The 15,341-nt window shown below is 39.2% G+C and overlaps 1 protein-coding gene across 2 annotated transcripts in view; it reads left to right on the top strand.

Moving 5' to 3' along the window:
* The window catches only part of CRB1 (crumbs cell polarity complex component 1), a 99,796-nt gene that overhangs the window by 67,343 nt on the left and 17,112 nt on the right, over positions 1-15,341 (top strand). For both annotated transcript variants that reach the window (XM_050306975.1, XM_050306974.1), the window contains exons 9-11: positions 285-1,191; positions 2,182-2,310; positions 5,330-5,456. In XM_050306975.1, the coding sequence (XP_050162932.1) occupies positions 285-1,191; positions 2,182-2,310; positions 5,330-5,456 (1,163 nt within the window). The remainder of the gene's footprint in view (positions 1-284; positions 1,192-2,181; positions 2,311-5,329; positions 5,457-15,341) is intronic.

Genomic DNA, 15,341 nt, shown 5'->3' with positions numbered 1-15,341 from the left:
TGCATGTCTTCTTTTGAAATACAGAGATGACACTAATGAAAAATTGTATATTAGAGTGTTGACTTGAGATGATGCAAAGCAGCACACTTCTGATGTGAACATAGCTGATCCTGGCACTGCCCTGTAATTTCCACAGTCATAAGGGGCAGAAAGGGATAACTGAAACACTGGTGGAATTTTCAGCAAAGCCGAAAGGACTCACATGACAGGGAGCATGGAGAGATATAGTTCCACGTGTGTTGGTTTAAAGTTGGCCTGGTTTCTCAATTGTTATCTTTGCACAGGTCTTGCTAACGCAGTGTTTAGCGGCCGGAGCAGTGCGATATTTTACAGAAGCAACGGAAAAATCAGCAGAGACCTCACCAATATCGTGTTTGGCTTTCGAACTAGGGACACTGACGTGATCCTGCTGTATGCTGAGAAGGAGCCAGAGTTTGTTATCATCAGTATTCACAACTCCAAGTTACTTTTTCAATTGCAAAGCGGCAACAGCTTTTACAGGCTGACCCTGGCTAGTTCAGTGCCTGTGAGTGATGGGAAATGGCATCAAGTGATGGTCTCTATGGTAGAGCCCCTGTCCCAGTCCTCTAGATGGCACATGGACATAGATAACAAAAAAGACACTGCAACTAGCACAGCTGCTGCAGGAACCCTCAACTTCTTGAGAGAAGATACAGACATCTACGTGGCTGACAAGGCCTTTGACAGTCTAGATGGCCTGCGAGGATGTATGAGCACCATAGACATCGGTGGCATTTATCTCCCATACTTTGAAAACGCTGACATCCCAACTAAAAAACCCCAAGAGGAGCAATTTCTCAAAATATCTGCAAACGCTGCTCGCACTGGCTGTTTGCAGGTAGATGTCTGCAGCTCAGCTCCCTGTATGCACGAGGGGACATGTGAAGACTTGTACACTTCCTACCGCTGCACGTGTCCTGATGGATACACCGGCACCCACTGCGAAGTCAACATTGACGAGTGCTCCTCAAACCCCTGCATTCATGGAAACTGCACCGACGGGGTCACCTCCTACGAGTGCAGCTGTGAACCTGGTTACACGGGGGAAAACTGTGAAGAGGACATAGACAACTGCCTTGGCCACCAGTGTGCCAACGGGGCCACTTGCGTTGATGGGATTGATGGATACTCCTGCCTGTGTGCTGCTAACTTCACTGGAAGGTTCTGCAGGTACTATAAACAAAGCTGATCCGCGTGATTTTGTCAAGTCTCTTCTGAAGGGTTGTTACATCACTGATGTCTCTGTTTTCAACACAGATGTTATGCATCTAACTACGTATTAGTCATGGCTGCAGAGTCAATGTATAAGGACTCTGCAGTACAGAAAGCTGTATGGATCAATTAGATGTGGACTGAGGCTGAAGTGCTGGCAGCTCAGGCAGAGACTGATGAGGCAAGGGCAGAGGGAACAAGGCATAGCTCTCTTGTTCTGCTGCCAGCATTGTTTCTAGGAGCTCTCTGATGACAGGATTACAAGTCTTCCAGAGCTTGAAAATACAAGTTAAATCTCTTTTTTTTTTAAGAAAAATATTTTAAGGTTTTTAAATCTCTAAAACTATATTTTTATTACAGTAATAGAGCTCTGGAACTATAAATAAAGAAATTTGGAGTTGGTGGGTAAGACAAAATTATAATAGAAAGGCTGGCAAAGAAGTTTTTTTTCCTCGTGCACAGCATCTTTGCTAAGTGGGTCTACTCCTCTCAGCTTGCTCTCAGCCCAGCTTTCCTGGTGGCTGCAAACACCACACAGTCCACTTTTTCCATCACTTCTGACACTCCTCTCATGACTGTTTCTTATTCATCTCAGATTCTTCTCTGGAAAGGCTGCAGGCTCTTCCCTGGCCTCTCTTCCCTTTCACTGCCCTTCTCTGCACACCATAAACTTCTCCCTTCTAAGCATGTCCCGTTGCTCTTAGAGAAGGCAAAATCCTGTCTGGGTATCTCCATAGAGCCACATCAGTACTGTAACTAGAACGATACTAAATTCATCAAATTAAAAACGTTCAGCAATACATGTTCTGTGAGTCTCAGATCTCAGTTGCTGCTGTCACCCTTTCAGACAATATCCCACTCAGTAACAGCATTGCTCCCCTGCTTCAGCTGAGAGGGCACGAGATCAGGAAGGTGCAAATAACTGCTGCTGTCTTCCTCTTTACCTAGATATAGGAGATTACCATACACAGTTTGTGGGAACGAAGAGAGAAACCTCACATGCTTCAACTACGGCAACTGCACCGACCTTGGCGGTGAGCTGACCTGTGCGTGCCTGCCGGGATTTGTTGGAGAACGGTGAGATGCTTTGCCCTGCAGATCTTTGTGGAGCAATTCTGCCACAGGCGGTTCCAAAAGAGCCCTGAGGGGTTAACAGCCATAGGGGCTTTGCTCTCCTTCAGAAATACAGACAAGGCAGCTGTTTAAGTGTAGCAGTTCCTTGTTTGAGTGACTTTAAGGTGCTGAAGTAAAGCAGTTTTACTTAAACAAAAATCACAAGTGAATACAGCAAGATTCAGTCCAATGTAGCACCAGTAACTCCAGAGCAAGATACTAGTTCTTAAACAGCACTGTATGCTTGCTTCCCTGTGCCTTTTTTTAATCTGTGCCAAATTTATGTATGACACGCTAGAATGTTATCTTTCTATAGGTGGGGACACATAAACACACACCCTGCTCATGTATATAAATTAGCTACATACACTGTCACATGAATATGCAAAGCTGTTTCATTTTCACATGTATGTGTTGTGAATATACAATCTATTTTATCACAGGGATGGGATGAGGTGACATACCTGGTGGTATTGCAGCTCACTACTTTCTTACTAATTGCTGAAGTAAGAAAACAGAATTATTATTTTTAGAGGAGGCTAAGAAAAACTTTTTACATGTTATTGCTTAGCCTGAAACAGAGGGACCTTCCTCACAGTGGAATTTGTAACATTTTGCTGCATATTTCACAATTTAATTACCATTTAATAATGGTCTACAAACAGCTCTGGAGCAGGGAGGGTTGACAGCCTCAGGCCTTTAAGGGCTGTAAAAATGTAGGAAGGCGTTGTCACAGTCCCACTATGGTCTGAACAGGCAAGGGTATCTTTTGGATAGTGAGAAAGGAAATACCATACTTACTCCCAGTGAAACTTGCATTACATCCAATTTAAAATCCAAAAGTGCAACTGGACCAAGCTATAACACAGAGAAGTTTTCAACAAAAGGTTTTCATTCTCTCAAAAAACCTATGAGCCCACTGGTTTTGAGGAAACAGTACATTAAGATAGAAAAAATAGGGGAAAAGACAATTCCCATCCCCTCATCTCACAGTGTGGTCAGCAGACACATCTGCGGTGCACTGTTAGCATCCACGTTGTCTTTGTGCCACCTCACGACGTTCAGCAGAGGTGAAAAAAATAAAATGAAATGAAATTTTAAGAAGTAAAAGCATATTCATAGATACTTCTTCACTGTGTGTATTTCCTGGGAGTTTAAGGCAGAAGGAAATTATTTTTTTCCTTCTTCCTTGCCCTGCCAGGCAACTTGCTAACTGCAGCTTTGGGAACGCGTGTTCCTTGCATCCATCCCACTGGTTGGCAGTAATCTCTATTTTACGGTTCCCACGATTCTCGTATCCAACACAGCCATGCACCAAGCGACTCACACGCTAACTGACTATCACAGCCAGGCATTCTTCTCCAGTGTCTAAAACTGACTACTTGTCCTCCTTTCCTTCAGCCTGCCGAACCATAAACCAGTGGTACTTCCGTGGTGGGAGGTCTTAGGATATCAAACGAGAAAATTTCACCCCTACTTTTTTTTAATCCTGAACAAATTCAAATATATCAGTTAATAAGAAAATTAAACCCAAACCCCTCTGCATATTTATGTATTAGATTGATAAAGCAGGTATTTTCCTTCAACACAATATTTCATTCCTTAAGAAGCCACTGATGCACTGTAGAGAGAAAACAGTATCTTTCTATGCCAATCAATTGACTTGGGATCATACACACACAAAAAAAAGCCCAATGAACTTTATAGCAGGTAGAAAGGGAAATATGAAAATATTACTCTTCATAAAAGGAGATATAGCTGTATCTTGAAAACAAATTTTTCATTTAATTCAGGCTGAGAGATTCAAAATTACCTAAAGGCCTTTAAATGTTCCTGAAGATCATTTAGATTCAGGTGCCTGGTTCCCTGGAAGATTTGAGAGGTTGTTGGGGGTTTTTTAATTTGCATAAGTAAGTTCATAGCTATACAATTTTTATACATTGGATAAATACCTTAGGTCTTTGAAATACATGAATATAATTTACCATTTAAAGAAGCCATTGAAAAATTTTCAGAGATTAATAAGGTAAAAGTGTTTAATATAAAAATTTGCCCTTCTCTGATGTAACACTAAACTTCTGTTGCAGGGTTATGAATATGATTGAACAAAGCAATTCCTTATAATTCAGAGGGAGTTTCTCACATTCTTCTTCAAGAATAAACCCGCATTTTTATCTGGAAAAATTAGGATTAACTGTTAGCATTATTTGATGAAAGGGAAAAGGGAATTAAAAGGGAGCATTGTCAGAGGACAAAATCACCAAATCGTTAGTAGCTTTCAGACAATTCTACACATTCCTATTATCCTTCCATTGGTCACCTTGAGAAATTACAAGAACTCAAAACTCCTTTATCATCAGAATTAACTCAAAAATATGTAATGATACATATTAAGGCTTTTAAAAGCCAGTTCTACACCATTCTTACCATTTTTGGGGCCCATCTCAGAGAGACCAGGTAGGAGGTTGTGCTGGGATCTATTGATATTCCAAACTGAGGGGAAAAAAATAAAAGGGGGAAAAAAACTCCAAACAAACAGGTAGGTGAATATTTCCAGGAGCACTCAGCTGGGAAAAAAACCACACATTTGTTTGACTTATATCCAGATTACTGAGAAGGAAAACGTGCCCTGAGCTTCCTGGAACAATGAAAAGGATAAGCAAGCTGTCAGCAGGACTTGTGCCAGAGTTAGCTCTAAAATCATACTCGAGCTTTCATTACACCTTGCTAAGCACCATTAACCATGAAACACTTTACAGATATGAAATTGCCTGCTTAACTATCTGTGTTTGAAAATAATACAGGAAGTTCAGGATTTGTGTGTGGCTAATCAGGTAGTTAATAAAATCATAAACACGTGTGGAAATATGCCCCAGAGCATCTTCCTCTCCCTCCCCCAAAAAGCTTTTGAATTAAAAATATGCCTGCCTGACACATTTGATTCATGATTTCAGAGGCTTAGAATTTGCAGTCTTTCCTCTAGGTGTGAAAAGGACATTGATGAGTGCAGCTCTGACCCATGTCTGAACGGGGGCCTCTGCCAGAACCTAATCAACAAGTTCCACTGCCTCTGCGATGTGAACTTTGCCGGGGAACGCTGTGAGATAGATGTAAGCGACCTCTCCTTTTTTGTCTCTTTATTGTTGTGGCAGAATCTCTTTCAGCTTCTCTCCTATCTTATTCTACGAATGGATGATGAACCAGCAGTCGAGTGGGGAGATCAGGAAGACTACTAAGCAGTCTTCAAACTTTTGTCTTTTACTGCAGCAGAAGATGCCTTGACCAAATAACTTAGCAAAGCAATACAAACATCAGTTTTAAAACTCATTTTATATTTCTTTGAATGGTTTTCTACTGATTAGTTTTAGGATAAATGCTAGTAAAGGTTAGGAAGTGTTTCATCCCACCCTCACTGGAGCATTTCTCTGCATAGGCACTGCCACAGGGTGACACTGGGACACACCGACAGGCAATTCACTTTAACAAAAACTGTCAGATTTACTGACGGGGGCATTCAAACTCTATTGCAACAATAGAGTGACAAAGACCCACTGCCTTCAATAAGGCTAATTTTACATTAAATCTTACACTATCTTTACGTCACACGTTCACTGATGTTTCGTGGGCAGTTAGGTCTCACACCCGTGAAATCGTGTAGGATATTTTTGGATAATTAGATAATGGTTTGGAATTAGCAATTGACAGCCTGCTGAGGAGGCTCCCACATCTATTTGAATTAGTGGCAATCCTGCACTTATATCACTAATCCTGATCCTCTGCTCCAGTAGCCTGTACACCTCCAATATATTATACTGAGATAAAATACAACCACCTCAATCTTTACCATTGTTCCCTCTTCAAGAAAGGCCCAGTAAGTACCTTGGACTTGAAAACCATAGATTTGTTGCTTGTTTAAAGACTTTTTCAACTTCAAGTAAATCTGTGTTATTGATTAATAGATGAGTGTCATCAGACAAAAATTACGGGATTTTTCCTTCTTAGGAAGCAAGTAAGATAATTGAGTTTATTGGTTGTCCATGGATTCCTAAAAGACTGAAAATAAGGGACCCAAAAATTATGAACACAGGATATGTAGCAAAAAACAACAAAATATCTTTGCAGCTGCCTTTGAGAGCGCAGGCACAACTGAAATACACTGTTAAACATAAAACAGTAGTAAAAAGTAAATTTTTGTTTAGTTTTGGTTTTTTTAACAATTCTTTAAGGCAAAAAACGCCCCCCATTTATGAATGGTGAAAACATCTATTTAGGCATTCATTACAATATTTGCACAGATTCTGCACTCTTACTCATTTGAATCGCATCCTTGAACGAGGATTCAAAAGAATGAGCACGTATAAGTTGGTGTTTTATTATTAAGAGAGTATATCAGTGAGATGTGAAGGATATAGCAGAAGCCCCTGCAAATGGATCTGACTTCTATTTTTGATTTTCCACTTCCATAAATGTCCCAAATTCTGTTATTTCCCTGATTACCATTCAGCACACAATTGCAGCAAGGTCTGTGCTATGAAAACGCCTGCTCCTATTTTCAGGGGGAGGAAAAAAACTGAACAAACTTTTCTGCATATCTGTGGGGGAAAAAATGTGATTCATCTCTGTGCTATGTCACATATTCCTGTTTCAAGCATCTGCCTTAGTATAAAAATTAAGCACAATATATTTACTTATAATAATTGTATTCAAGGATAATGTCTTTACTGTCTTTATCATACCCAAAAAGTGATTGGGGCAATTTTCTTGTTAATTTCTTATTAAAAAAATCAAACAACAACGACCCAAAATATATACAAAAATAATAATCTCGCAAAAAATCCTTTCCTCTTTGAAAGCAGTCAATAAACACTAGATGGGAATGCATGTTCCAGCACCAAAGACGAAATTAATGTAACGGGGTCAGAAACAAAAATGTATATTCTATCAGACGTAGGGCTTAGTTATCTTACTGGGAATCACATATAATACTGGGAATTGTGGAACACCAGCAAAGAGAAAAAAAACCAAACAAACTAAACTGCATTTTCGATACTTTTTTTCCAATGAAAATACTTTTTTTTGAAAATTGTTTTTTACTCCAGATAAAATAATGGGGTCAAACTTATGTTTTGGGTTGCTTTTATCTTTTTTTTTAATTATGTTTTTAAAATGAAATAAATATTTATGTGTAAAATGTTTGCCTTTGGGTTCAAAATATCAAGGACAAAACAAAATGAAAACATTCACTTTGTTTAGAGTTTATTCCATTTTCTTTCATATGGTGAAATTTAAAACAATAACATATTATGCTGGGAACTTTATTCCAAACTGTAGCTTTCATTTAATCATAGCTAAAAGCACTACTCCGTGCAGTATTACTGAAATGAAAAATAAAAAAATTTAAACACAAATAATTTGAAATGAAAGCTATCATATTTCAGAATGCTAACTAAAGGCAAAGAAAGAAGAAATTGTAAAAATTTAAATGAAAAAGACTACTGCCACTAACCATTTTTTTTTTTTTAAATATAATTAAAATTAAGAAAATCACAATAAAGTTTGTTTTGGTTCTTTTCTCACTGGGCTTAATTCAGCTTCCACATAAGTAAATTGAAGTGTTATGTACTTTATAGAATATACACCACAGGACACACTACATTAAGCAGAAATTTCATCCTAGTATTAATGGTGAAGAAAGGTAGAAACAATACATTTGATAACAGTGCATCTGCCCTGTTATAGTTATATGCATAATGTGAAAAACAGAGAACACATTTGTATAGAGATTCCAAAACTCTTTCTATTCAGTACTAGAAACTTGATATGAGTGTACATACAACATTAAATACAGGTTTTATATGAATTTACGGCAATATGCAAGTTATTAATCTAGATCATATTAGCAGAGTTCATTCTTTCTTTTGCTGAATACACTCACCTGTAAATTAATTCTTTACTTCCTCTAATGCCTTGTCATCATGAAACATCCCCTGACCTCAGAAATGTTGCTCCTTTCCTCTTTGTACTTCTGTATCCTCAACTACATCGTGCACGTGTACATAACTTTCCTACCTTTATACACAAAATAAACCTTCTGCCTTTGTCTCTTTACGTCTGCCCCTCATTTTCTGCTGTTGACTCTGTTCATTTGCTTTCAGTGTGCCATGTTTCCTGAACACTTGCACTTCAGAGGTACACCACACAAAACCTGAGGCTAACTCACCCCAGGGTGTTCTGCAGGGTTGCTGGCACGGCAGGGTGCTTCCCAAAAAAAGCTCTCCCGTCACTTGAAGCGCCCCAGCTGCCGTGCTGTGTTACCCCTCAGGGCAATCACCTCTGCCAGGTAGCTCTTGGTACCCTACAGAGCACAACTACATGAACGAGCCCCCAGACCAACAATCCAGAGAGGAGCTTAAAGCAACTCTTACTGCTCGGCTCCTCCTTAGGTACTGTCAACGCTGAGAAAACTGATGGGCATCACAAGGCCTTTGTTCCCCAGATTTTTGTTGGGTCATCCCTTTTTGACTGAGCTATCGCAGCCCATGGGCTGGACCTGTCACACTCACAGCTCTTCCAACACCCCCAGTGGAGAACAGACTCGATATTTTTAGTTTTAAAAGTTAAGTAAACAAAAAAATTCCAGATTAACTTAAATAACTTTCTTCTACATTTTTTTTTTCAAGAGATGCAGCTGTCAGACAACTAAATGGAAACAGGTCTAAAAGTAAACATTAAAAAATATCTGGATGAATATTAACTCTAATCTTAAGCACTAATCTTTTTGTAAACACATCCATTTGCTAAGATTTTTTAGAATTCAAGGGGTTTAAAAGGCCATTATTCATATTTAAAATCATGTTATAACAGCAAAATCTTTTTGATACTTGATTTTTTTTTATTTAGAACACAAACTCCATGTTGAGTTCATGCTTTTGTGAAAATCTCACTATTCATCCAAAAAAAAGAAAAAAAGAAATATTAAAAATTAAAAACACTCAATGCCACATTGAGAAGAGCTTGGTATCATTTCTACTTCTGGCCCTTAGAAAAACAGGCTCTGACTGACCCTCCTCTGCAGGTACAATCTGAACTCTGCCAGCAGTACCTTACCACAACTTTAACTGCACGGAACCCATGTGTTTGTGCATTTGAAAACACCCTTGATAATGTATGCTTCTCTAGATTCTTTTACTCCCAGACTGCTGAAGAAACTAGATCCAAACATTTACTCAGTGCATGTGAACATGAAAATGGGAAAAAATCTGCTTCAAACTAGCAGTGATGAAAAAAAGGTTGCATTCTTTCATTGCAAATATTTTTTCTGGCCTGACAGCCAAAAGTTCAGTCAAGAAGGCACTTTACTTGTATCTGTTAACCTTCAGCACCTGAACTTACATATTTTAACCCTGAGTTAGTGATTCTCCTAAAAGCAAGGGAACTTTCATTTTCAACAAATTATTCAAAATTCCTACTTCAAGAAACATGAAGCCTGGTCCTAAGAAGTATAAACTTAAAAGGCAACAAACAAAACCCTTCAACAAATCTTTCTTCTGTGTTACTGAGACTACTATTACTTGGAATGGAACTCCAGAGGGTAAAAACAAAAACCAGGGTTTGGTTGTTCATTTTACTTTGTGTTTGAAGCGTGCCCCAAGGCCCCATTAGGCTCAGGAGCACGTCCTGCAGTGCTGTGTTCTGCTGGTGCTGGCAAAAAGCACCGACTGGTGAACAGCTCCCTCTGTACTTTGAAATTGTTTCTTGAACACGGTCACCAGCAGCACCTTTGGGACAGCACCTCCTCACAAAGCACACCCTCTCCTATTGTACGTGTGGACACACGTGACATACTTGAAAGTGGTGGTGGATTTCATGTCCCAGAACTGAAGTTCTCTTTAGTTCACAGAGCTGCACCACTGTTGCTTTCACACACACTTCCAGCTGCTACCAATCCATCCTCCTGGGCCCGAGGACAAGCATCATGCACTGGAGGTTACGATTCACATTTCATGTCATTAAAAATACACTGATAAGCATGTAAGGTATGTTCAATATTGAATCTAAATTCAATAAAACTCTCTCAGGCTTCCATAGCACAGACACACGGAATTTTGATTGAATCTGCTCTACAGTGATTACCTAATGTATTCATTAACTGGAAGGGTTAGTAATATGAGCGTAGCAAATGATACTTAATTACAATAATTAATGCCTGGTGATTCATGAATAATGCATTCAATAGCTATTTACATATTCATACTTATGAGGCTATTAATGGATAATTATCATTTGACTACAAGATGTGGACATCAGGAATGTAACAACTACACTGTTTTCCCCCAGTCTCACCACAGCTTTACCTGTATGTCTTGCTCTTGTATATATATATATATTGTACCTTATACACAGAAATATAAACAGTATATTATTTTCAAGACTTATAGAGCAATCTAATGGTAAATACAGTCATGCAAGTTAGTTTCCACACTGCACCAGTTCTGAGCCACTATTCTCATCAGTTTCTGTCTTGAGATTGCAAAAATTTGAAAGCACTCTGTTCCCTTTGTCATCAGTATAGATTCTTGTCCTGAATTTACCCTCTTTCCTACTGCAGATGGTTAGGATACTTTCATACTTCAGAATTTGTTAATTTTTGAAATTAGCCTAGCATTATTAGTAAAATAGGGTAGCAATATTGGAAACACCTTCAAACTGAACAATTCTGCCCCAGGTGGCTGGTACTTATGCTCACACACACATTTCAGCCTCCACGGAGGCAAAGAAGTTGCTAGACCTTCCAATCTTAGAGAAGATTTTAGGAGCGATAGACAGACAAAAAATACAACACAGAATTAAAAAAAATCATATTAAAATATATTTTAGGGCAACATGACATTTTTTATTCTTAGCCTAAACTTGAATGCTCAATGCTGACAACACTAATATTCAGCTGCCAGCCTCAGGAGGGTGGGAAAACGAAGAAGTAAAGGTGTGCTGCCACCCTGATTTTCAGACAAGCCACTCACCTACTGCACCTCCACAGCACCAGCTGAGGAGCTGTGTGTGCCCCAGCTCACTGACACGCTAATTGCATCTGTCATAACGTGCAGAGGGTAAGCAGAGGGTGTCACCATGCTTGGAGGTCAGCCCCAGGTTCTCCTCGTATGGGGTGAACAACCCAGGACTCCAGGCAGCAAGATCAGGTCAAGCTGTTGGGGAACATAGACTAATGTCTTAGTAAATGACCACATTTGTATCTGCTGTCTTTTGTCTTCTGCAGAGCTCTTGCAGCCTGTTGAAAAAGACTAGTATGGACAGTATAATATTTTCAGCAGGTGCTTGGCCTCGTGATAACATAACCTCATGAAACCAGGGGTATTTGAAACCCCTCATGAGCATGCTCCAACATCATACTGAAGCCAGCAGTGCTTGAGCAAAAGTGGAGGGAGGACTGAACCCCAGCTCGAAACTGATGCCATCAGCTTCCTGCACCCCTGGTCAGCACAGCCAGCCCATGGCACATTCCTGCTGGCATTCCTTCCCAGGCAAGCTTTGGGATAGCAGAACTATCAACGGGCAGAGGCTATCTCTGACAGCTCTGCTATCAGCCTTCCTGACACTCCGAAGACCTAGACAGGGAGCAGACTGGGGAAAGGAAAAAACCAGTCTGAGCCACATAACCTACACCCCGTGGGGCTGCTCTTGGAAGCATAAGGGGTATTTCCTGGTACTTCTGATTTACCCTCTGCAGCACCTTGCTCTGAGAAAACCCTCATCATGGCAACTATTTGGAGAAAAGAACTGTACAGCACAGGTGAATTTAATACAGTGTGATGATAGGCTATTGAAATAATATTATTCCATCGTCTGAAGTAAATTTTTCGTTATTTTTATTAGCCTAGCAGGATCAGCGTAACTGAGCTGGGAAAAAGCTGGAGTTTATTTGGTTTCACGTCATTCGTGTGGTTGTAGATCACCCATCATGGCAGAATTGTTACCACTGATGGTAGGAGCCAGAGAAAGCTCAGCTTTATTCCTGTGCCAGGTCAAATGTGGGGTAAGAAGAAACATCTTTAGATCTGTAAAATGAGCAGCTCTGCTCTGGAAGTCATTGGAAATGTCACAATGCCATTTTTTACAGTTGTTTTTTCAGGGCAGAACAACGCCTCAATACCCTCTGCTATTTTCCATTATTCTGCATTCAAAAGGCAGGATTTAACTAAAACTTCTAAAAGGATATCGCAAGGAACACATTTAATGTGTGTCACAACATGAGGTACAAAAGCATTAGGATGCAAAGACAATAAGGTTATCTGATGTGCCTTAGCTGGGAAAGACAAGAAAGCTCTTCACAGGGCCAGGATTACTGCATGCATCACTGAGAAGCAGTTGAATATTTAATGTGCACGGTAAATATAAGCAGAAAAGGGAGCCCAGATGACATATGACAGCATAACACTCTGCAGTATAGGAATCAGCTCAAGTACAGCACTCACATAACACATTTAGTATTCAGACTAACACATTTTGTCTGTACACCATCCTTTCTGTTGTAATGGCATTGTCTTCCCTTTTCTCACCTTCTGATGTTTTCCCTGTAGACTCACATTCACATCACATGGGCATTTACTTCAGTCATTGCTCACTTTATAACACATTCATGCACTCCATGCATTGTTCAGATACTAAATTTTATGTCCTTTTTTTTCCTCATATGACTCATGAGACTTAATGTCCTCTTCTCTTTTATCTTTTTCTCTCTCTCTTCAAATAATGCATCACTGAAGGAAGATTTTCTGAAAATTGCTTTAGAACAATTAAGTTCCTTTTTTTTTTTTTTTTTTAAAGCAGGACCAAATACTTCTCTCTCTGTAGATAAAAAGTAACTCTGATCTCTTCTCAAGGACTATCCAAACACGAATGAACATTTTGGTAATTCTGGTATTTCTGACTATTGCTGTAATCTAATGCTGAAACCTTACATGTTTCCATTTACTTTGCTTTTTAAAATACAATTGATAAGAAAATTATTTTGCTGCAAGTATTGAAAAAATCTTTTATTTTGGTGTCTGTTTTCACTGAAAATGGAAACAAAGCTATGTTCAGCCATAATTTTTAAAACTTGTTTTTTAAAGAAACATGGATTTTAAAAAAGAAAAGGCTACACAAAAAAATATAAATACTGAGTGAAACAAGACCAGAAATCTGTTTTAATTCCATAAAATCCAAATAGCTAAATTGACCAAAAGTTTCTAAAGCAAAGAAAATTCAACCTCCCTTTCAAGCTGGAAAATATAGTCTGGGTTTTTACTTGAGTACTTAGGAAAAGAAAACTGGGCAGAAGTTAAGGAGCATGAAATGGAAAAGGTAACTTGTCTCATAGTGAGTGTGCGGTAGCAGCAGTATCTTGGGATTCAATGTTTGTCCTTTTCTCTAAAATTGACAGAACTGAAACATGTGTGTGAAGTTTTACAGGGAATTTATCAATGGATTAGGACCAATGTGGCTTCAAAGGAAGCTCATTTTCCACCATTACATTAGAAAGAACAGAAATTACCCTCACCTGAGTAGGATGCCAGATCAAAGGTAATTATGCAGATTTCCCAGGTATGACAGATTAAGCACTTCAGAAAATCTACCCACAGTCATTCAGGTGTCTGGATGGGAACCACGGTCCTCGATTTGAACCCCTACAAATATTTCTTACAGGGTAGTGTTCGTGCCTTGGAAACTAATCATGTGCTTAGGATTACTATCAAATGTCCATGACTTATGATGCTTCCAGATAATACAAGCTGGCATGTTAATCTGCCTAAGCATCTCTTGATAAACTCTGCTAGTAAAGTATATTCTTCTGCAGACTATTTTTCAGTTCCTGATAGGAGACTCCATTCCTAATAACATCTGAATAAAATTTAACACTTTGCTATGTTTATAGAATATTTTTTCCACTAAAAAGAAATTAAAAAAAAAATCCCATTCCAGAGGATCTGAAAAACATGTTGATTTCAAAAGATCATGAACATTTATGTGTTTTGATACAGAGAGCCATTTAAATGAGAGGCAGAGCTTGTTGCACAAACATCTGAGCTTTTTACCAATTTAACTGTGCAGCAAATACAACAGTCCTCAAATTTATTCAAACAATATTTGGTAGAACAGATTATTCACTTTTCAAGAAGAATAAGAGCACTGAAGTAAAAAATGTGATACTGCTCTAATTTAAGAACAAGAAAATCAGCAGCTTTACAGATCTTCGCAGTTATTTAGAGTGAACAGATTTTTCACCACTGCAGGCAGCTTTGGTTCTTGGTGGTCCCTGTGAAATACTAGGGTAGGAATTCTGGTGATTCTCCAGCACATTAATAGTTTGGGGTCTAATTTACCCATTACAGAAATAATTGGAAATATTTCTCTTTCTGTCTGGTGCAGCACTGGTAACACTCACACACTGAACTCTTCTTATCCCTCAAGGGACAGGACCCTCCATTCCCTCTTCTCCAAGCAGTAATCATTTTCAGGTGAAATTACAGGTGCAGCTGCTTCCCTAATCATCCTGTAACAAGACTTTTTCTCCCCTGTTGACTTTTTGCCAGTTATCCAGGAAAAGGATGCATGGTTTGAACACAGTTAGCCTGGCTGACATCTAGGACCAGCTAATCCTGGAACACAGAAAAACCTAAAACAAGAAACAAACCAAAACCAACTCCCCAAAACCAGAAAAAACTCAAACCTGCTCCTAGCTAGTATCAGTCAGAGACTGGGCCCTGGGAGGGCCTGGCAACATCACATCCTTTGCACAGTTTCTTTCAGTTTGTGTTCACAAAGCCTAAAGTTTAGTCCTCTTACCTAGGCTAACCCCAAACTCTCAGTGAAATGGCAGCGTAGGCATCCGACTCCTCCACAGAGTTTATACAGTGATGTAACTGTTACCCTTTTTTATCCCAAAGCTTATCATTTTGTGAACTCATCAGCATGTTGCACATGGGAGGCAGAAAAGG

Source organism: Myiozetetes cayanensis, unplaced genomic scaffold (assembly GCF_022539395.1).
Source record: "Myiozetetes cayanensis isolate MyiCay16 unplaced genomic scaffold, myiCay2020 scf12, whole genome shotgun sequence".
Classification (NCBI taxonomy): domain Eukaryota; kingdom Metazoa; phylum Chordata; class Aves; order Passeriformes; family Tyrannidae; genus Myiozetetes; species Myiozetetes cayanensis.
This window is presented reverse-complemented; position numbering and strand designations above follow the sequence as displayed.